Here is a 23495-nt window from a genome sequence, read left to right as displayed (position 1 = left end):
CCCGTCCATGGTACACGGAATCTTGTGGTGAGGCTGTTGCCCAGAAACAACTTGCCTTCGTCTCCTGGAAAGCAAATCCAACGGAAGGAAATCTCATTTCCTTTCACAAAGCCCGAAACAAGTGTGTGTCCACCCTCAGGAGAGCCAGGAAACAATATCTCTCCGTTCTCAAGACCGAACTCTCTTATCTGTCTCCCTCTTCCAAATCCTGGTGGCGTCTGGTCAAATCCGTTTCTGGTGTTTGTTCCCCCTCCATCCCCTCCCTTACCTCAAACGGCTATACAGCTGACTCCGCACGTGAAAAAGCTGAATGCCTCAACTCTGTGTTTGCCTCTAAATCTTGTGTCCCAAACCCATCCCTCTCTGTACCCACCATACCCAGTCGTACCCTGCTGCTCCTGGACTCCGTGTCCTTTCCTCCTGACAAGGTGGAAAAGTTTCTGTCAACCCTCGACTCTGATTCTGCAACTGGACCCGACGGCATCAGCCCACGGGTCCTAAAATCCTGCTCTGCTGCTCTATCTCACCCTCTCTCTGTTCTCTTCACCCTCTCTTTTGCTCAAGGTCAACTGCCATCTGCTTGGAAATCAGCCAACATCACCGCTTTGCACAAAAAAGGTGCAAAAACAGATCCTAGCAACTACAGACCAATCAGCCTTCTCCCAATTATCAGCAAAGTCATGGAATCCATCATTGCTTCTGATATGAAATCTTTCCTCTTCTCCAATGGCTTGATCTCTGATCATCAATTTGGTTTCAGACCAGGTCACTCTACTCTGGACATGCTGCTTCTGCTGTCTCAACAATGGATGGAGGTCCTCAATGCCAAACAGGAAATTAGAGCTGTCTCCCTCGACATATCACGTGCCTTCGACACGGTCTGGCACCCCGCTCTGCTCACCAAACTCTCCTCTTTTGGTATCCATGGAAATCTCCACGCATGGCTGGCGGACTTCCTCTCTAGTCGTCGTCAACGTGTGGCCCTGAATGGGTTTCTCTCATCTCCTCTTCCTGTTCAGGCTGGAGTTCCCCAAGGCAGTGTTCTGGGCCCCGTGCTTTTTCTGGTCTTCATCAATGATCTCTCTGACTCTCTCGAAAATCCTCTCTATCTCTTTGCTGATGACTCCACTCTCTGCCGCTCCATTCCTCTTCCCTCAGATCGGCAGTCTGCTGCCTCCTCACTCTCTGAAGACCTGGACAAAATCACAGTCTGGTCAAACAAGTGGAACATGTCTTTCAATCCTGACAAATCTCACACTCTTACTATGTCTCTCCGAAAAGATCGACTGGACAACCCTCCCATCTACTTTCTCAACAATCCTCTCCAAGAAGTTCTGTCGCTCAAGATTTTGGGTCTCACTATCTGCCATGATCTTTCTTGGGAAAACCACATTTCCAAGCTGGCCTCCAAAGCCAGTCGCCGACTGGGCATCCTCCGTCGTGCGAAGTCCTTCCTCGGCACACCTGAGCTCCTCACCACATACAAGGCTTTCATCCGCAGCTCAATGGAATACTGTTCTCCCCTATGGGCCGGTGCTCCTGCCTCACACCTAGCTCGGCTTCACGCTGTTGAAACCAAAGCTTTCAGAATTATTGGAATCTCCCGCGATGAAGCTATCTCTGAGGGCCTTTCACTCACTCACCGCAGGCAGGTAGGTGGTCTTTCTGTCTTCTACCGACTCCTCTCCGGCCTTGCACCCCCAGCTCTCTCTGTGCTCTGTCCCCCAAATATTCCTACAGGTCGCACAAGATCTGCCAGCAACCCTCTGATGGTTAAACTGCCAAAATCTCGGCTCTCCGCTCACCTTCACTCTTTCATTCCTCTTTTCTCCCGCCTCTGGAACAAACTCCCTCACTCCCTTCAATCCCACTCCTCCCTCCAGGTCTTTAAAACAGCTGTTCACCACCATCTCTTATCTTCCCCCATCCAAAACCTTGATCTTTTCTACCCCCGCTAATTCACCCCAGATCCACCTTGTTTGAAATTCCAACTTCTTTCCTGGAAGTCCTGGCAGTGTCCATATGTTTTATACCTCTCCCACTGCCCCCTTCCCACGCCCCCCCCCCAAATGTCTCCATGTCTCTCGGTCCCTGCTCTCAAATGTTGTGTTTGTGTCCTTCCCCCTCTCTCCCCATCTTGTCTACCGCTCCCTATGTTATATGTTTTATGTGTCGGTTTGTCTTTCTGTGTGATTAATGTTCGCTCTTTCACGAGCCTCGATATTGTATACAAAAAAAAAAAAAAAAAAAAAAAAAAAAAAAAAATTCCTTTCTTAATCCTGATTAGTGCGCCCGTTGATCCATTGGACCAAATTTTAATTGGTCTTCACGTCCTTATAGCATACCTACCTGCTTTACTGCTAGAGCATTAGTTTACCTTTCACCAAGCCAAGATGTGCTTGGGCCAGGTTGGGTGTATACATTTGTCATTATTATTGCCAAATTATACTCCTATTATTATTGTTGTTGTTAATATTGTTGCGGATATGGGATTTGCATCCATCCATATCCGCTTGTAAATATTCCCCTGTTTCCTCAATACTTCCCAACTATCCCCAATCCCCCATTCCCTAGTCCCATTTTCTGTAAACAACACTCTGTAGACCCGACCTCCCCCTATTTCCCCCATTAAATGTCGTGCCCAGGTTCACCGCATCTCATGTAAGACAACTATAGGACATCTTGCTAGTTATTCTTAGTCTATGTCAGTTAAGGACTCGTTTCCATTAATTCTGACCCTTCGTTGCACCAGAATGTGATTGTATGGCACCGTTAGGAAGTTTAGGACCTCCCAATACCTCCCCGCAGCTCTTCCTCACGGTTCAGCAACAACAACAACAACAACAGCAACGGCGGCGGCGTGCACAGGGAGTGCGCGTCCTCACTCCGGCTTGGTTGGTAGGGGGTGTTGGGAGGGCATGAGGCCTTCCCAACGAGCCGCCATCGAACATGTGCTCGACGGGGTTACCAAATAGGGGCTCCCTGTCAGCTCCTCGTCAAGGGCGGAGCCCGGTAACCCCCGCACCCAATGGAAGCGGCGGACCGGCCCCAGGGGGGCGGAGCCAACCAGCCGAGGGCGTGTCACTCCCCGCTGAGCATGCGCAGGAAGAGGGAGGTGACGTCAGATGCGCGCTGAGCTTGGAGCAAGCAAGACGTACCCTCCGAGCGCTGTGAGGCCTCCCCGCATCTTCTGGACTGGACCGTGCTTTATCCTGTCCCCGAGCCAAGGTGCACCTTGTGCTATCGACTACCTGTCCCTTCCTGCCATCAATCCCTGTGTAAGTCAGCCTTGTTCCGTTTGTCTGTGGTCTGTCTGGGATAAGATAAGACTGTAATTAAGTGCCTATCTCTTCTGTGTCTTTACCTCACTACCGTGTAATCTACCCCCTTTTCTCCACCACTGTAATTATACCCTCCTCCGGAGGTCTTGAGAACTGTACCCCTTGCGTCGTTTCATCTATCCCAGGCGTTGTGTCCTTTCCATCATTGATTTAGCATAGCGCGATTTGGTCAACGTCTGGGTGGAATCAGGGTCTAGTCGGGGAATAACTGTTCGGTCGCGGTCATACCAACCGCTCGGTCAAAAATAACATCCAAACCGCGTCCGTAACAATATTATTAGTATTAATTAATATATGCTTTGTTGCAATGTTATCATTCTTCTTGTTATTTATTTTCCAAGTGGAATGCCATACCGTGGAAGGATGTATTAAGCTGTTATATACATCTTAACATGGTGTACGTTTAAAACATGGGAATTCTTCTGGATTATTTGTAGTTAATTAGCTTAATCAACTCAAGAGGTCATGATGATTTCGGTGTATCACATTCCAGATCAGAAAGCTCCAGTAGAACTCCACAAAAACGAGAGCACACACGTTCGTGCACACGTACACACACACACACACACACACACACACACACACACACACACACACACACACACACACACACACACACACACACACACACACACCTCATGCATTTATAGAAGATTCCAGCTGGGCTTTTCCGAAGTTTTTCGGCAGTTTGGCTTTCCTCACCTCCCCAATCCCATCCCAAGATCTCAGAGATGGAATGTCTAATTGGCACAAAATTTGGTGTGTAGATAGACAAACTTCTCAACAATATGCCTATATCATTAAGTTAGCGACAACATGTTGATAAATTATCTTTTAATTATCTAATTATTCTGGGGAAGCCCTCTCTGGGTTCCCCCTAGTGCAATCCCTGGCACGTGGCGCCTCAGGTCCACTCCCTGGGTATGCCATTAACATGAAATGAAACACATACATAGGATGTCATGTCAAGAAGTTATTAGCATTGTCTTTTTTATTGCACCAATGCTAAGTGATAGAGGTTTACTTATGGTGAGGTAGTTTTACTACATTTTTTTTGTTTATATTTGGTATCGAAAAATGCACAATACTTCAAAGAAAAAGAAGTCATGAAACAGCACCGTAAAAACCCCGACATTCGTGTACTCGACATACCCTCGACGCGGACCCCGTGTATTCACGGTTCATAAAATGTGACCTGCTTCTTTCTACATAAAATGTGACCTGCTTTTTTCTACATTTGTGTCCCTGTGTTTCGCGTATTCACGGTTCTTGCGGGCATAAACCACCCACACCCACCCACGGACCACCAGCATCGTTTGTATTTTCTGTTTAAGGAAAATGCCTGGCTCACAGAGACGATCGCAAACCTTTAACTAGAGCGGCACTCTTCGACGTCACCCGATATGCGTCCGCCCACATTATTACATCATTAATCGCCCACTTGTACCAAGTTTCCTTTAAAACCATTCAGCTGTTTTCAAGTCATCATATTTTACCTGACATGACATCTGACCTTTGACCCCAAAATCTACTCAGTTAAACTTTACATCATTATACATACCTGCACCAAGTTTGAATTAGATAACTTCAGCCGTTCTCAAGTTATAGACCTATTTCCGACTTTGACCCCAAATTCTAATCAGTTCATCTTGACATCATTCTACATAAGTGTACCAAATTTGGTCAGAATCCCATCACTGGTTCACAAGTTATCGTGGAAACAGGATTTTTACCTAACATGACCTCTGACCTTTGACCCCAAAACCTAATCAGTTCATCTTAATCCCCAATCAGTTCATCACCAGTCATCAACAGTTCATCACCAGGAATCAGTTCATCACCAGTCATCAACAGTTCATCACCAGGAATCAGTTCATCACCAATGGACAGACGGACGGACAGACAACCTGAAAACATAATGCCTCCGACGACTTCGTCGATGGAGGCATAAAAATGCTTACAAATAAAAATACTGCAAACCATTCCAAAAGGTATCCTCTCTGGGGGTATATAGATTAAAGTAGATCAAGGCTCGGGTTGATCAAAGGTTTTCTGGGGCAGGGTGCAATCAGAAGTGATGCGTGGGGTTTGGTTGGTCATGGTGAGAATAAAGGATCGACTCGGATTACGAATGCCTCAGATATCTTTTCCATCCACACTAAAAGATAACCTTTTGGAATGGTTTACAGTGTTTTTATTTGTAAGCATTTTTAATGAAACTGTAATGATGTGCATTCATGTTCTTAAGCTTTTAAAATCCTCCCTCATGAATCATGAACCTCCGTGAACCTATTCCCCTTTTTCCCATTTAAACAATGCCCTGATATTCGTGGAATTTTACAGGAACGTATCCCCCGTGAATGTCGGAGTCTTACTGTATTTGAGAATTCAAGGGGGTTATGGTGAAATCGCAAAATTTCTACAAGGGGATCATTTTGACCACCATCTACCCCCTCTCCCTCCCCCCCCAACCTGAATAGGGTTAACATAAAAGTAAACACCTGTAAGTTGGAGGTGGCCATCCCAACTTATTAGAATGTACCCATGCACACTCATGGTGCAACCAGCACCTTTCGACTTATTTCATCCGGCGGTTTAGGAGTGTATGAAATACAGAGCAAGTACGTAAATGGGCCAAGTATTTTTCAATTCTATACGGTTTTCATAGAGATACCACAACACTAACCCGCTGGAACTTGTAATACCCTCTTCCACCAGGAGCAGCGCTACACGATACATATTCACATCCAGAATTTTGCCATCCCATCCACCCGCCTCACAAACTCCTACGACTTTTTTTTAACTCCTAAAACCCTCCAGGGCACAACCCGAATCCAACCACCAAATTTCAACTCATTCCGTCCAGTGGTTTCGGAGTGCATACAAGTCAAACAAACAAGCACACTCACCCACAAGCCTAATTACATAGAGTACGATGGCTCCCATTCCATGCCTAGTTAGGGCTAGGAGCTAGGAGTTGGGGCTAGGCCTTAGGGCTAGGTGTTAGGGCTAGGAGTTGGGGCTAGGCGTTATGGCTAGGAGCTAGGAGTTGGGGCTAGGCGTTATGGCTAGGAGCTAGGAGTTGGGGCTAGGCGTTATGGCTAGGAGCTAGGAGTTGGGGCTAGGCGTTATGGCTAGGAGCTAGGAGTTGGGGCTCGGCGTTATGGCTAGGAGCTAGGAGTTGGGGCTAGGCGTTATGGCTAGGAGCTAGGAGTTGGGGCTAGGCGTTATGGCTAGGAGTTGGGGCTAGGCGTTATGGCTAGGAGCTAGGAGTTGGGGCTAGGCGTTATGCTAGGAGCTAGGAGTTGGGGGCTAGGCATTATGGCTAGGAGCTAGGAGTTGGGGCTAGGCGTTATAGCTAGGAGTTGGGGCTAGGAGCTAGGAGTTGGGGCTAGGCGTTATGGCTTGGAGCTAGGCGTTATGGCTAGGAGCTAGGAGTTGGGGCTAGGCGTTATGGCTAGGAGCTAGGAGTTGGGGCTAGGCGATATGGCTAGGAGTTGGGGCTAGGCATTATGGCTAGGAGCTAGGAGTTGGGGCTAGGCATTATGGCTAGGAGCTAGGAGTTGGGGCTAGGTGTTATGGCTAGGAGCTAGGAGTTGGGGCTAGGCGTTACGGCTAGGAACTAGGAGTTGGGGCTAGGCGTTAGGGCTAGGAGTTAGGGATAGGAGTTAAGGGAAGGAGCTAGGGCTAGAAGTTAGGGATCTTAGTTTCTTTCACATTTCTTTCTACTTTTTCACATTTCTCCTTATTCATTCTAATTCTTGCTTGTTCTTTCTTTCTCTCTTTCTTCATCCAACTGTCCAAGGAGAAGTGAATTCTTGCAGAGATTTTTCTGGAAGGCTCACTTGTCTGTGCCTGGATGGGTTTGATGTGTGGAGTAGCGGCTGAAACCCGAATCCTATTCAGGTTCCTCCTGATGACTCCATCTTTGCTCTTTGCTTATTCGGGTTCCTTCTGATGATTCCAATGTAGTATTTGGTTTTCCATTTTATTTCCTTCCTTTCTAGACTTTTCAGACATTGCATCCTCAGAATGCTGTTATCCAAAATGACCATCTTAAGTCTATTTTTAAAAATCCAAGGGTGGAACAAATCGGCACACACCATTCGGTACGACACAGAGAGTACCTCGTACACCGATCTCCCTATATTTCAATGTTGATGTTATTGCAGGGTCCATGTTCTCAGAGAAGTTAAATGATTCCGCATTAAAGGATTTTGGGGAAATTATTTTACGTTTAAGAAGACAAAGTGATGTGGTGTCATGGCTTATGGAATGGGGGCCTTGATTTTGTTTAAAAACGGTTTGCTTTCCAGCCTCACCTCCTCGGCAATCGAGTCCTTGTAATAGCGCAAACTGTGGTCTGTAAGAACGAACCAGTGCTTCTTCCACTGGAGGGAAGGGAAGAGTGAGGGGCGAGAAGGTGGAAATTGTGGGAAAATGAGAAAGGCGATGAGATGACGGAGAAATCGTTTAAGAAAGGCAAAGAATCGGCAAACATGTATATGTTGAGTTAAAGAACAATGAACAGTAGAAATGTGAATCCACCTACCTGTTCATCTGCATCCAGTTTTACCATCCATCCTTTCTTGAAGTTCAGAAGATCAGGCTGCGGGTGAATGAGGGAAAAGAAGAAAGCGATTGTTATTAATGACAGAAACAAATTAATATGCATCTTAGGCTGAACCTTTAGATGATCAGAAGTTTGTTCCCCCAAGTCTTTTAAAAACCTACACTGGGTGGTGCAAATTTTAGACCGTCCGCTCTGAGTCTGGGAGGTCGGCGGTTCGAACCCCAGGCCGAATCGTAGCGAAGGCTCTAAATATGGTACGTGCTGCTTCCTTGCTTGATGCTCAGCATTTAAAAACAATAGAGCACGGGCTCAATCATAGGTTGGCAATCATAGCACAGGCATCAAAGGGCCTCATGACCTCCTCCTGCATGGAACTTCCTCCTGAAGGAACTCAAATTATTATTATTTTTCACCTAAAATTCCATGATGGTTCCATTTTTGGAAAAGAGCTTTTGTTAAAATCCATCTGCATATTCCATAGGCAAAAGGCAGGATTTTAACCATAACCCACCTCTTTACATCCCCCACCCCTTTTCCCCATAAAGTCCAGACATCCATTCTTCTTCTTCATTCATAGACAGCACACGGTTGCGGTGTAGCATCGTTGGCTGAGGCCGGGCTGCCCACTGAGGCAATGCTCTCTGCTGGTTAGAGCATGATTTGTAATTTGTTCAAGGTGCCGACGATGGCTCACGTAATCTTCACGAAGGACACCATGGGATCTTTAACATCCATCAACGAATTCTGGCAGATGGGACGCCTATATTTTAACGTACATCCGAGGGACGGCACACACACCTTGATGAATCACCCTGCCGGCCTGTGAAACATTGGGATGACACAGTTTATGGCTGGGTCAGGATTCGAGCCCAGGCCAGACAGCCTAGAGGCGAGTGTCCGTACCTCTAGGCCACCCTGTCAGCCCACCCCTCCATTTATTCACTCCTCTGTAGTCATAATTTCCTCTCAGATCTGCCATCCCCTCCCTCAGCATTTTTTCCCCTTCCCACAGCCTCCTTTTTATTTTTATTCCATCCCCTAAATTCTCCCTCATCCTACTCTGTGCAAGTAATTATGTCGTTGCTCTGACTAATAGCAGTACGGAATTATCTTGGATAACTTTAGAACAATTTTCTCACAAGAGCATATCAAGTGCATTTAACATTAGCTCGGTCATGTTCACAACTTATTACAACCAACTTAGAATTCCATCAAGCCGAACCCACCGTAGACCTATCGAGTTCACCGAATGATAAAAACAGTACGTGGAGTGTCAATCGTGTCCTTGAGACATTTTAACATTTTGAAACGGCGTGAACTCCGCGACACCACCCCTTCTGCAATGAAGAGCCAGTTATACACACGGTGGGTACATCGGCACAGCAAGGAAGAGGGCTCTGTGACCCCTACTGTCATGAGTGACTCCGTTGTCCGTCGATCCAAAGATTTGGCACGGCGTAGGAGAGGTGCTGCTGATGCCGCTGCTGCTGCTGTGGCGACGTCGGCACAAGCCATGGTGGAATATGTGGTAATTCCCTGCGCGAGAAAAGGAAAGAAATAGCATGCGGTGGTCAATATATCCGCCATGATGAATTGCGAAAGATGATGGGAATAGAGCCTGTGATTGATGCTGTGAAGAGGAACAGGTTGAGATGGTTTGGTCATGTGTTGAGGAAGGATGAAAGTGACTGGTTGAGAAGAGTGATGGAAATGAATGTAGAAGGAAGTAGAAGACGGGGAAGACCGAGAAAGACTTGGCTAAAGATGGTGGAAGAAGAAATGCGGGCAAGGGGGTTAACAAGGAGAGATGCAGAAAATAGGGCAAAATGGATAAGATTGTCATGGGGACCGCAAGGCTAACCCCCGCTCTAGCAGGGAAAATGGCCTTAAAATGCATGTTGTTGTTGTTGTTGGTCAATATATCCGCCAACATTCACTAACTAACTTGAGACTAACTTGAGTTAACCTGATCTACACTTCCATAGGTCGAGGTGGACCCTTCGAGCAGCAAAGGCATGAGCGTGTATGCACGTGATATTGTGGCCCGGTCACACGAGCGGTTTCTACGTGCGGGTGCATCCAATGGCTAACCTCATGGTCAATCTGTCTGCGTCTCTCGCTCCGGCCCTGTCGTTCCGCCATGTCAGCCTCCATACTTGTTGCTGTTTCGTTGATCCTTGACCTGGAAGAGGTAAAGAAAGTAAGCCTCACTAAAAAGTTCCGAAACAAACAAGCTCCATGATCCTGAGGCCCATCAAGGTGCTTCGTCTTTCACACGCGTCCTATTAATTAAACTGAAGCATTTCCCAACAATAAGCCATTCTATTGGCACTCTAATGAAGGGCACTCTGTGGTCACACAAAGGCCTCAAGGACTGTGCCAGTATTTTGGGTACGGTATGTTTTAAAATCTTTATCTTTGGTGCAAGCCGGCAACAAATTAGTTCCAGCAACAGCACCTTTGTTCGGCAAATCGTCCATGGCTGCTTGGTGGAGGAGACGACAGGCCCGATAAGCTCTCCCCTCGCCCCGTGTCTCCAAAGCAGTAGCCATTCTTTGGCTTCCCCTCCACTTCGCTGCCATTTACAGAGCTATGCTCTGGCGTTGGGGCATCTGGCAAGCCACGCGTTACAAGAGCAGTCAGGAACCGGAGTGATAAATGAAGGGACCAAAGATGAACCGTGGAGTAGAGGGGACAGGGGAGGGGAGGGTTAGAGGTAACACAAAACAAAACTTTCCACAATCGCCTTTAAAACGTACCATCGGCAAATCACCCACCATTGTGAGGGCCGCCCGGGACAGGGGACCTCGGAGTCCGGCCTCTTGCATCGTCCTGCCAGTAAGGTGCACGGGTCTCTGCAGGTTTCTCTCCGCTGGGCAGAGATGCTGCTGTAACCACCACCTTGGCGGGCCCAGGTTCCTACACGGTGATAAAAAGGACGACCATTCTCAAGCACACATGCACGTCACGTTGAGACCCGCACACACTTGTCAAACTTACGAGCTGCGTCGGAGGTTCCACCTTCCTCTTCTTCTTCTGATTCTGTTTGTTGGCTCGAGGGTACGGCGTGAGAACCTCATACCACCTGCAAGGTTTTAGGGTGCAAAGAATGTCAGTGAAGGCGCGACAGCTTTACATCTTTACATCATCATCAGTAATATCTGTAACATATTGTAAAGCAAAGCATACTCCAATGACGACCGAGGCACACTTAACAAAAAAAAATGGGGCCGTGTTTCAAAAGGTGCATTTGAGTTAAAAGATAGCACAGGGTTCCCATGATGCAGCCAATGCCATCACAATCTTTCAAACCCACAAGGATTAATCTGCACGAAATGGAAAACCATCCATTTACTGCTTTCATATTTGAGGCTCGCTGCTGAAACCATCAAGCCTCAAGGGTCTGCAGGAATGAAGGCTAAATGTGGGGGTGGTAACAAGCTGGGAAGGCGGGACAATTTAATAAGAAGGATGATTAGTGGCCGGAGGAAGTAAATAAGAAGAGAAGATTTGGGAGGGGTTGAAAATGTAGGAAATTAAATACAAATCGAGAAAACAAAGAGAGGGAGAGAGACTGAGAATTGATCCCTGCCCCTGGTGTTGGCTTAGCGGCTAGGGTGCCGGCTTGGGATCCTAGGATCCTGGGTTCGAATCCCGGTCGATCGCTGAATTAACACCAGGGGGGTTGACTCAGCCTGTCATCCTTCCGAGGTCGGCAAATTGAGTACCAGCTTGCTGCGATGAATGATCACGGTGTGTGATCACGGTGTACCCCGATTTATAATAGGTACACGGTATCCCTGCGCATCGAAGAGCGTGACCAAGGGTTGGCGTCAGGAAGGGCATCCGGCCATAAAAACATTGCCTCAAACAGGGGGGCCCGCAAGGCTAACCCCCGCTCTAGCGGGGAAAAATGGCCTTGAAACGATCATTCATTCATTTTCATTCTTCAGTGAGAAGAGATAAAGGGAAACTAGAGCGAAGTTGATGGCACACCATCGCAAACCCACACACTTCCCACCTAAAGCAAAGTAGAAAGATGGCAAAAGGTTCCGCTGGGATTGACACAATATTCAATATCGAGTAAAACTTTTTTCGCCATTTTGACCCACTGTCACCCAAAGTCCCGACTCCCCTCCCCTCACTCCAACCCCCCCCTCCCCCCCCCCCCCTGAACAGATGGTCAAATCCCAAAAAATCGTTACATATTTGTGATTGCATACACAAAGTTTCATTTAAAATGTTTTAAAATGTTCCCACAATTGCATTTTTTGGTATTTGACCTTTTGACCCCAACCCAGGGAGCAGGGCCACCCATGATACTGCTCTTGCTCCTTCTTGCAATGTGGTGATCATAACTACCAGCTTAGGTGAACTACCAAGATTGATGGAAAGACAGACGGAGCCGATTACAATATCTTCCCGGTTTTTTTCAAAAAGCGTGGGGACAATGAAATGTGAGATGGATCTTTGGGGCATAGGTGGGAGGTTGTTCTGCCATTAATTTGTGTGCAATATGTAGATGGCACCAATTGCCTACATAACTAGAGTTGAGAGAACACGATACCCCACACAGTGTTCAAGTTTATACTTCAATTTAAATAAAATAATGATTTTAGAGATCGTAAAAAAAAATCAAAAAAATCTGCAACTTTAGCGCTATTGAAACAGTCTTGTATATCACCCTTATACACCACCTGATACAACATGCCCAAGTACTGAAAAATACAGGTTCTTGAAAGCATTTCCCAGCTCTCTCACAAGCCATGGCACTTCAGCAAAGGACTTCCGTGACTCCATTGGACTGATTCAATATGAAAATGTTCAAACTCAGATTTCTCCCAATGGCAAATCCTCCCTTCTGTACTTGGTGATGACCAACATTCCAACAACTGTCTTGCACTTCCTCTGCTCCAATTGGTTCATCTGATCACGTGCTTGTGAGAGTCAACATATCTCTGGCTATTCTCAGAGAGCTGCCTCAACGCCGGCAGGTCTGGCAATTCACTTGGGCGGATTGGCAGGGACTGCAAGCAGCCATCTCACTTCGGGACTGGTCTCCTATATCTACTGTCAGATGTTAACTGCGCCTGGGAATTCTTCCACAGAAACCTGCTCTCTTTCTTCCCACCTGTGGAACCAACTTCCATATTCTTTTCAACCATTTTTTTTTTTTTTGTATACAAGATCGAGGCTCGTGAAAGAGCTAACATTAATCACACAAAAAGACAAACCGACACACAAAACACAAAAAACAAGGGGAGCGGCAGACAAGATGGGGAGAGAGGGGGAAGGACACAAAAGAGAGGGGGAAGAGGGGGAAGGACACAAACACAACATTTGAGAGCAGGGACATCGGGAGGACTTGGGGGGAGGTGGGAGAGGAATAAAACATATGAACACTGCAAGGACTCTGGGGTGAATTACCAGGGGTAGAAAAGATCAAGGTTTTCGATGGGGGAAGATAAGAGATGGTGGTGAACAGCTGTTTTAGAGACCTGGAGGGAGGAGTGGGATTGAAGGGAGTGGGGGAGTTTGTTCCAGAGGCGGGAGAAAAGGGGAATGAAAGAGTGAAGGTGAGCAGAGAGCCTAGACTTTGGCAGTTTAACCATAAGAGGGTTGCAGGCAGATCTTGTGCGACCTGAAGGAATATTGGGGGGACAGAGCACAGAGAGAGCTGGGGGAGCAAGGCCGGAGAGGAGTAGGTAGAAGACAGAAAGACCACCAACCTGCCTGCGGTGAGTGAGTGAAAGGCCCTCGGTGTTGACTACATCGCAAGAGATTCCAATGATTCTGAAAGCTTTGGCCTCAACAGCGTGAAGCCGAGCAAGGTGTGAGGCAGGAGCACCAGCCCAGAGGGGGGAACAGTATTCCATTGAGCTGCGGATGAAAGCCTTGTATGTGGTGAGGAGCTCAGGTGTGCCAAGGAAGGACTTCGCACGACGGAGGATGCCCAGTCGGCGACTGGCTTTGGAGGCCAGCTTGGAAATGTGGTTTTCCCAAGAAAGATCATGGCAGATAGTGAGACCCAAAAGCTTGAGCGACAGAACTTCTTGGAGAGGATTGTTGAGAAAGTAGATGGGAGGGTTGTCCAGTCGGTCCTTTCGGAGAGACATTGTAAGAGTGTGAGATTTGTCAGGATTGAAAGACATGTTCCACTTGTTTGCCCAGTCTGTGATTTTGTCCAGGTCTGCAGAGAGTGAGGAGGCTGCAGACTGCCGATCTGAGGGATGAGGAATGGCGCGACAGAGAGTAGAGTCGTCAGCAAGGAGATAGAGAGGATTTTCAAGAGAGTCAGAGAGATCATTGATGAAGACCAGAAAAAGCACAGGGCCCAGAACACTACCTTGGGGAACTCCAGCCTGAACAGGAAGAGGAGATGAGAGAAACTCATCTCAGTTTGTCCCAATTCTCCCTATATCTTGGCCTTCAACTCTGCTGTTGGTATTTCCTCCCTCTCTCTCTCTCTCTCTCTCTCTCTCAACTGTTCCTTTGGTCCTGTTGTGTCCTGATCCATTCAGTGTACTAATTCTAGCTCTTCCACGGGCCTCGACTATGCATACAAAAAATAAATGATTTTTTTTTTAATTAAATGAAAATAAAGATTGTGAAAGGCATATAAATAAATTAATTTCGGGTTGTGCCCAATGTCGATGACACCCCCCACTAATCTAACAGACTAACACATTATATTAGTTTGTGCCTGGTGTTTGTGTTCGTTATGACGTCCTTAAAAACAGCAAGTTTCCTGTTTGGAATTTTTTGAAATTTTATTTTAATGCCAGACAGACAGGTGAAAAAAACATCACTCCTCTCTTTGCATGTGCAATCCGGACAAATTCAGAGCCACATTAGGGTAAATCTACAGGTTCATTTTCCGATTCATGTTCCATTTCGATTCGTGTTCAAAATAAAACATTAAATTGAAATAAGTTGTTCCTTGCTCATAAACCGATAAGACAGATGGACACAGACACGGCCAATTGCTTCACCCTGCTTTTCGCTTCGCTGCGCGGGGTTATATCGGCGATAACTGAACGAGGTAACCGTGTACGAAACCCTCATCAGACATGATTTTGGATGTGATCTTGCACACAATCAGACGTGGGCGATAAAAGGGAAAGGTAACACATTTAGTGATGCTCAGAGGCTTTCATTAACGGCACAATGTGCCAATAATTCAACAATGGCAGACATCTCCATCATGTAGAATACGATATGTTGGATCAAACATCGCTTGAGCTATCGCTCAAGCTTTTGGGTCTCACAATCTGCCATGATCTTTCTTGGGAAAACCACATTTCCAAGCTGGCCGCCAAAGCCAGTCGCCGACTGGGTATCCTCCGTCGTGCGAAGTCCTTCCTTGGCACACCTGAGCTCCTCACCACATACAAGGCTTTCATCCGCAGCTCAATGGAATACTGTTCCCCCCTCTGGGCCGGTGCTCCTGCCTCACACCGAGCTCGGCTTCACGCTGTTGAAACCAAAGCTTTCAGAATCATTGGAATCTCCTGCGATGAAGCTATCTCCGAGGGCCTTTCACTTACTCACCGCAGGCAGGTTGGTGGTCTTTCTGTCTTCTACCGACTCCTCTCCGGCCTTGCTCCCCCAGCTCTCTCTGTGCTCTGTCCCCCCGATATTCCCTCAGGTCGCACAAGATCTGCCTGCAACCCTCTTATGGTTAAACTGCCGAAATCTAGGTTCTCTGCTCACCTTCACTCTTTCATTCCCCTTTTCTCCCGCCTCTGGAACAAACTCCCCCACTCCCTTCAATCCCACTCCTCCCTCCAGGTCTTTAAAACAGCTGTTCACCACCATCTCTTATCTTCCCCCATCCAAAACCTTGATCTTTTCTACCCCCGCTAATTCACCCCATACACTTTTTTGAAATTCCAACTTCTTTCCTGGAAGTCCTTGCACAGGGTCCATATGTTTTATACCTCTCCCACCTCCCCCCTAGCCCTATCCCTCCCACAGTTCTCTCAATGTCCCTGCTCTCAAATGTTGTGTTTGTGTCCTTCCCCCTCTCTCCCCATCTTGTCTACCGCTCCCCTTATTTTATGTTTTATGTGTCGGTTTGACTTTTTGTGTGATGAATGTTAGCTCTTTCACGAGCCTCGATCTTGTATACAAAAAAATAAAAAACCATGTTCAAGGCTAGAAGCAAGGAAATAAATAGCTAGGCCCGTATTAAGCAGCAAATGTCATCCTTTTGATCCGAGAAGAATTTTCTTCTCTTGAGGTCAAGTCTCAAAATAAGATCCATCTCTGCTTTGGTATAAGATCAAAAATGAAGGAGCAGGATTTTCAAATGCCAAATGACATCACGGCATACAGAGACCTGGAGATAAACTTGCATTTCAATACAAGCTCTAAAGTTCACGCATTCCTTTCGTACCCATCATCCCACCCTGCAGGTTTCAGGAATTAAAAACGTGGACATTTTCTCAAAGCTTACATCTTCAGGATCAACAAGAGGTTTTTTAAAATTTTATTCACATTCCCATGGTTGCTGGTGATAGCTCCCAGCTGCGTTGATCCTCACACGATAATGACGGCAGTGGAGCTCAGTGAATAAAGGGAGCTGCAGAAGTTCGCGATGAGTGTCGGTCATGCTAGGAAAAGACCAGCGAGCCTGACATGGAGAGTGTAAGATGGTTCCAGGCACCACTTACATAAACGCTTACATAACGCACTTACACACACTTAAATAAACGTGTGTGTAAGTGCGTGTGGTCACAACGCACTTACATAAAGAAGGAAGCATGTGAGCGATCAGAAAGCAGATCAAAGACAATATATATATATATAAACACGAGATGATCAAAAGTATGTGGACACCCATTCAAATTGGTGGATTCGGCTGTTTCAGCCACACCCGTTGCTGACAGGTATATGATAATCAAGCACACAGCCATGCAATCTCCACAGAGAAACATTGGCAGTAGAATGGGCCATACTGAAGAGCTCAGTGACTTTCAATGTGGCACCGTCACAGGATGCCACCTTTCCAACAAGTCATTTCGTCAAATTTCTGCCCTGCTAGAGCTGCCCCAGTAAACTGTAAGTGCTGTTATTGTGAAGTGGAAACATCTCGGAGCAACAACAGCTCAGCCGCGAAGTGGTAGGCCACACAAGCTCACAGAACGGGACCACCAAGTGCTGAAGCATGTAAAAATCGTCTGTCCTCGGTTGCAACAGTCACTACCGAGTTTCAAACTGCCTCTGGAAGCAACGTCAGCACAACAACTGTTTGCCGGGAGCTTCATGAAATGGGTTTCCATGGCCGAGCAGCCGCACACAAGCCTAAGATCACCATGTGCATTGCCATGCGTCGGCTGGAGTGGTGTAAAGCTTACCGCCATTGGACTCTGGAGCAGTGGAATGCACCCACTTTCAAAATTTTCACCTTTTGATACCTTATAGCTTGGTGGCATTAAAATGCATTAAATTAGACTTTTTGTACACTGCTCCTTTTAAATTTGGCAAAGATACATATTCCATCTCCAAGCACTGTGTGACGTCATTACCAGGCACCGAAGGGGGCAATCGGCAGGTAGATACACATATATAGATAGGTAGATACACAGACACATCAATCAATAGATAAACATACATAGATAGATACACATAGATAGATCCACGGATTCATAGATAAATATACAAACACATATACAATATACATAGATAATAGATAGATATATAGATAGAGATACACAGATACATAGACAGATAGATCAACCTTTTTTATATTTTAGGTATTAGGTTTTAGACAGCAACCGCCCAGGGTAGTACTACCATTCTGACTTAGGAGCGTTAAAGTGGTGCCCGGAACCATCTTACACTCTCCATGTCAGGCTGGCTGGTCTTTCTTTCTGTCTCACTCAAAATATAGCCACAAGGCTAGCTTCAATCTCTCTTTCTTACAAACAAACACCGTACACTTTTCATCATACACTTTTCTTCTCTTTTATTTCAGGCCTGCCGATGAGGGCTATATAGTCCGTGCCTGGAGCCTTCAACATAAAAAATAAAAATAACAGATACACAGATACAAAGATAGATAGATACACAAATACATAGATTGATACACAGATGCACATCGAAAGATACACAGATACTCCACAGAGAAATACACAGATGTGTACACAGAAAATACACAGAAATACACAGAAATACACAGATGAGAAATACACAAATACACAGAAATACACAGATACACAGAAATACACAGATGTACAGAGAAATACACAGATGCACATCGAAAGATACACAGATACATGGACATATAGATACACAGATAAATATACAGGTATAGATAGACACACAGAAAATGATGAATTGTGAAAGATGATGGGAATAGAGCCTGTGATTGATGCTGTGAAGAGGAACAGGTTGAGATGGTTTGGTCATGTGTTGAGGAAGGATGAAAGTGACTGGTTGAGAAGAGTGATGGAAATGAATGTAGAAGGAAGTAGAGGACGGGGAAGACCGAGAAAGACTTGGCTAAAGATGGTGGAAGAAGAAATGCGGGCAAGGGGGTTAACAAGGAGAGATGCAGAAAATAGGGCAAGATGGAGAAGATTGTCATGGGGACCGCAAGGCTAACCCCCGCTCTAGCAGGGAAAATGGCCTTAAAATGCATGTTGTTGTTGTTGCAGATAGATACACAGATATATTAAATTGATATATGTGGGAAAATTACACGCCCAGACCAGGAATCGAACCCAGGTCCTCTGATGAACCGTACCAGTGCTCTGCCATCTGTCGCCCAGATAGCTCAGATGGCAGAGCACTGGTAAGATAGAAACCAACACAAACATGGTGCAAAAACGGAGCCTCTTAAGTACAGGTTACTCGCTTACTTCCAATTATAAGCACGGTCATGGAATCTATCATTGCAGTTGACATCAAATCGTTCTTTTTCTCCAACGGCCCGATCTCAGAAAAACAGTTCATTTTCAGACCCGGCCATCCTACATTGGACGTGTCGATTTAACTCTCCCAAAAATCTCAGGTGTGTGGTCAGGGCCGTTTCTCTGGACATACCTCGAACATGTCATACAGTCTGGCACCCCACCTTGATCTCCAAACTCTCTGCTTATGGCATCCCAAGACCACCTCCTCTCATGGATCACGGACTTCCTCCACTCCCATATTCAGCGTGTAGGTCTTAACATGATCCCTTCACCTCCCCGTCAAAGCTGGAGTGGGCCAAGGCAGTGTCTTGGGCCCAGTCTTGTTCCTCATCTTGATCAATGATCTTTCTGATTCCCTGGAAAACCCTGCTTATCTCTTTGCTGACGATTCTGTCCTCTGCCTTATCATCTTTCATTCTTCAGGTTGGCAGGCAGCAGCCTCTTCCCTTTCTGCAAACCTTGATAGAATCAGAAGCCGATACAACACTTGGGATATGTCCTTCAACCCCGCCAAATCCCACACACTCACCCTGCCTCTACGGAAGGACCGTCAGGAAAATCCTCCCATCTACTTGCTAAACAAACCACTTGAAGAGGTAAAGTCACTCAAACGTTTGGGCCTCACCATCAGTCATGATCTTTCATGGGCAGACCATATTTCCAAGATGGCCTGCAAAGCCAACGCCAACTGGGCATCCTCCGTTGTTCAAGGTGTTTCCTTTGCCAATCTGACCTTTTGACATCTTACAAGGCCTTCATTGGCAATTCGATGGAGTACTGCTCTCCCCTGTTTCTCTCACATCGTGGACAGGTTGGTGATCTCTCTGTATTATGTTTCCTCCTTTTTGGTCTTGCACCCCCTGTCCTCTCTTGGCTCTCTCCCTCTCAGGTTTCAGCAGGGTGCAAATGGTCTGCCAGTACCCTCTTCTTATTAAACTCCCAAAATCCAGGCTCACTGCTCACCTCCACTCATTTGTTCATCTTTTTTCTTGCCTGTGGAACCAACTTCCCCATCCTGATCAGTCCCATTTTTCCTTGTTCACCACCACTACCTCAGGTCATCCCCCAACCATACTCATGATTTCCTCTACCCCAAATGACCCCCCATTCCCAATAACTCCTCTTTTCCAGGTTATTGTGATTTTCCCTCTCCCTCCCATCAGGAAGGGCATCCGGCCATAAAAACATTGCCTCAAACAGGGAACCATGATTGACATGGGGCCCGCAAGGCTAACCCCTGCTCTAGCGGGGAAAATGGCCTTAAAACGATCATTCATTCATTCATTCATTCCCATCATTTTGTTAGTTGTCAGTTAATTTGGTCATCTGTATAATTTGCTCATCCTTTCTGTATCATCTTCACCTCCCCCTTCCTCTTCTTTCTGTGTTTCATTCAGCTTGTGTAGATGTTGTTCACCCCCATATGTCATTGTCACCCTCCCCTTGATCTCTTCTTCACTTCTTCTTTCTGTGTTTCTTTCTGTGTTTCTGTGTTTCTTTCTGTGTCTTCTTTCTGTGTTTCATTCAGCTTGTGTAGATGTTGTTCACCCCCATATGTCACTGTCACCCTCCCCTTGATCTCATCTTCACTTCCACTCTGCTATTGGTGTTTCCCCCTTTCCATTTTGCTCTGGCTCTTCCATGAGCATCCCACACGTATATGTGTGTGCACGCACACGCACGCACACACATGTACATGCACACACACACGTACATGCACACACACACACACACACACACACACACACACACACACACACACACGTACACACACACACACACACACACACACACACACACACACACACACACACACACACACACACACACACACACACACACACACACACCTCAACCGCTCGCCCAAGAAAAGGCAATTAGACCGAACAGCTATATTCGCCTCTCAAACGCATTACTTGCAGCCTTATCCCAGTGGGACCTCCAGCCATCCAATGCCTTTTGCAAGCCCCACCATTCTGCTCATAAAAGGCAATGCATGGCTTTCGCGATGCTTCTGTGCCGGGAAGGACAGCATGTGGGTGCAGTTGTTATAGCTGCATTCTGCATTCCCACGGCTGTTCAACACAAAGCAGCTGGGGCAGACAAATAGGCTTTTTAGCCTGCAGCAAAAACAAAAGCTTCATCAAGACTATGGTAGTGAGATTTATAAACAGTCCGCAAAATGGTCGAGAGCATTAATGGTATTTAAAGACAAAAGCGTGAACAATACACCTTTCTACTCTCCAAAATAACCTGGCTAGATAAATAAATAAATAAATAAAAACTCGCCCCCGATGGGCCCCCCCACCCCCCCCACACCCTCCTCCCACTTTGTAATAATCCCTCATTTTTCATCCGTTTGATCATTGTTGGTTTAAAAAAAACCCCAAAAAAACCGTGAGATTACAACAGCCAATTAGGGGTCCTCAAAGGCATGACAGGTTATTTACACAAAAAATACTAGATAAATGAGTTTAGTTTCCCTCTAATGCTGAAATTGGTTATTTAATCAGCGCTAACTCCTTAAAAGGAGAGGGGCGGCACCTGAATTATTATTTGTGTGGGGTGGAAGGGTAAGGAAACGGAATGTGGGAGGTAGTGGAGAAGAAAGAAAAGAGAAAGGAGGTTGGGAGGATGGGAAGTCAGGAAAGGAAAATTTTATGGACAGAGCAAGGGATTGGGGACGGGGATGGAGGTGGGGAAGTGGTGTATGAAAAAAAAATGCACCATTTTGAAAACCGAAAGGTGAAGATGTCTGCTTGATCTCATGTGCGTTTAGATATCTTTTTCTACACGGTCACTGGTAAATCAATGCTAATTACCTGGAAAAGGAAGAGGACGGTTATGAAGATAAATGAAACAGCAAGTACGATATACAAACAAATGGACAAATGTAGCGAGAGCTCCAGCGTGGAACAAAGATTTACGTAGTGAGCGTGGCGTATCAACAGCAACACAAAAATGCTTACCAAACACCATGCCAATTAAAAAGAGGATACAACAAAGGTCGTAACCCTGCTCTGGGCGTACAAACAACGAATCACCACCACTTACAATCATTCCTACACTTGCACTCATTCACAGAAAGCCATTCATTCCACGTATGCTTGTCATTCGCCATGCCGATCACCCTCCCCCACCTGCCCCCCCCCCCCCCCCCATCAGCACCCCCACCTCCTGACTCCCACACCCCAATCCTCTTCCCTGCTATTGTTTACTCCAGCCTACGCCCTTCTGTATCGGCTCATTGTTCAGAAAGAGAACACTATTTTTTTCGTTTCTCATTGCCATCCACTAATCGAAAGGCAAAAATTGCCGGTAGTCCGATATCAGGAGCAAACACCGATAATATGAACGTGTAAAGACATTGGGCACGACCAATGGAGGACAAGAAAAGAAACCATCCGGTATTGAAGTCTGTTTGCCTTGGTGCCACACAACTCGTCTGCATCAGTGATGGAGGCCGTAGAGCGCCTGGGAAAGCTGCCACGAGCCAAAACGAGCCGATCGAACGGGCCGAGGGAAATTCAATGCCACGGCCCATTTGCATGTTCAAAAGGAAAGCCGGGGTCGAGGGGGCAGCCGCCTTCGGTTCCATTTGTTATTCAGTCGCACTCAATAAAGAAGTATGTGCGGTGGGAAAGAAGGGGAGGGAGGAAAAACAATGAAGGGTTAAAGAGGAGTGATCTGTAGTGAACAGTACATTTTTTTTCCAAAGAGAATCTTGATTTTGTGAAACACTAAGGAGAAAGGCCCGATGAGATGCATATATGGAAGGAGGCGGGGGAAAGAAGTGGCACTCCGACGTTCAGCGACTCCTGAAACAACCATACCATTCATTAGCAATCACCTCCATTCAGTTTGGCCTTGGGAAGACAACTCGGTGTTCTTAGGAAGACACCCTTCCAACCAACGATGTGGTGTCCCGCAAGCGAGGTGGGCTTCGACCCGCTGTACGAGCTCGACGCATCATACTGGCATTGTACATGAAAATGCTAACACCTGCTTTAAACAACGGGTCACAATCATCCCAGTACTGTTACCAGTAAGACGACAAGGGCACAAGTCAATTATACCGAATCGACATGCAAACCAAAACGACACGCCAAAAACGAAGTCCCACATTTCCCTTTTGCCTCTAGTGACTGTCAAACCAACGAGTACACCCTTCGTCGGATTGGAGCTGTCGATGGGCATTAAAAAACATATATCAAAACATACATCATCGGTGTGGATGGAAAAACAAGCACATCTTCATCAGATACTGGAAAACAGGTCATCAACAACTTGTAAGATCCGTACAGGAAAGACGTGCCCTTACAATGTGCCAGGTTATCTGCACCGGCACAGCACACAAGGTGGGGGCTCGAGGGGTATTTTGAGCACGTTGAGAGCCCCACCCTAATGCCGGTGCATTCCCGTACCGTTTCTGAGCAAACATCACAGACACCTCTCTTGGTTATGCTCTTAACTTGACCTTTTCTTGCAGCAGCTTTCAAGAAATCAGGAAAAAAAACATGAAACTTCCAACGACGACAGCAGGATGCTTTCCTAAATGGTCATTTCCAGGATATTCCTTTGGGAGCCAAAGCCAAGTACAGCCTTCCAAATTGGAAGGAATGGTTCACGACACTCCTTTCTTACTCAAGGACCACAGCGGCC

At 46.4% G+C, this 23495-nt stretch overlaps 1 protein-coding gene across 3 annotated transcripts in view; it reads right to left on the bottom strand.

Moving 5' to 3' along the window:
* LOC137427922 (myosin phosphatase Rho-interacting protein) overlaps positions 1 to 23495 on the bottom strand; it is a 136005-nt gene that overhangs the window by 22886 nt on the left and 89624 nt on the right. For all 3 annotated transcript variants that reach the window (XM_068117749.2, XM_068117747.2, XM_068117750.2), the window contains exons 5-11: positions 10915 to 10999; positions 10692 to 10833; positions 10373 to 10526; positions 10006 to 10096; positions 9325 to 9450; positions 7894 to 7950; positions 7664 to 7732 (exon numbers count right to left, since the gene is read on the bottom strand). In XM_068117749.2, the coding sequence (XP_067973850.2) occupies positions 7664 to 7732; positions 7894 to 7950; positions 9325 to 9450; positions 10006 to 10096; positions 10373 to 10526; positions 10692 to 10833; positions 10915 to 10999 (724 nt within the window). The remainder of the gene's footprint in view (positions 1 to 7663; positions 7733 to 7893; positions 7951 to 9324; positions 9451 to 10005; positions 10097 to 10372; positions 10527 to 10691; positions 10834 to 10914; positions 11000 to 23495) is intronic.

Source organism: Myxine glutinosa, chromosome 5 (genome assembly GCF_964187855.1).
Source record: "Myxine glutinosa chromosome 5, kmMyxGlut1.1, whole genome shotgun sequence".
NCBI classification, from domain to species: domain Eukaryota; kingdom Metazoa; phylum Chordata; class Myxini; order Myxiniformes; family Myxinidae; genus Myxine; species Myxine glutinosa.
The sequence above is the reverse complement of the archived record's forward strand: the minus strand, read 5'-3'. Positions and strand labels throughout refer to the sequence as shown.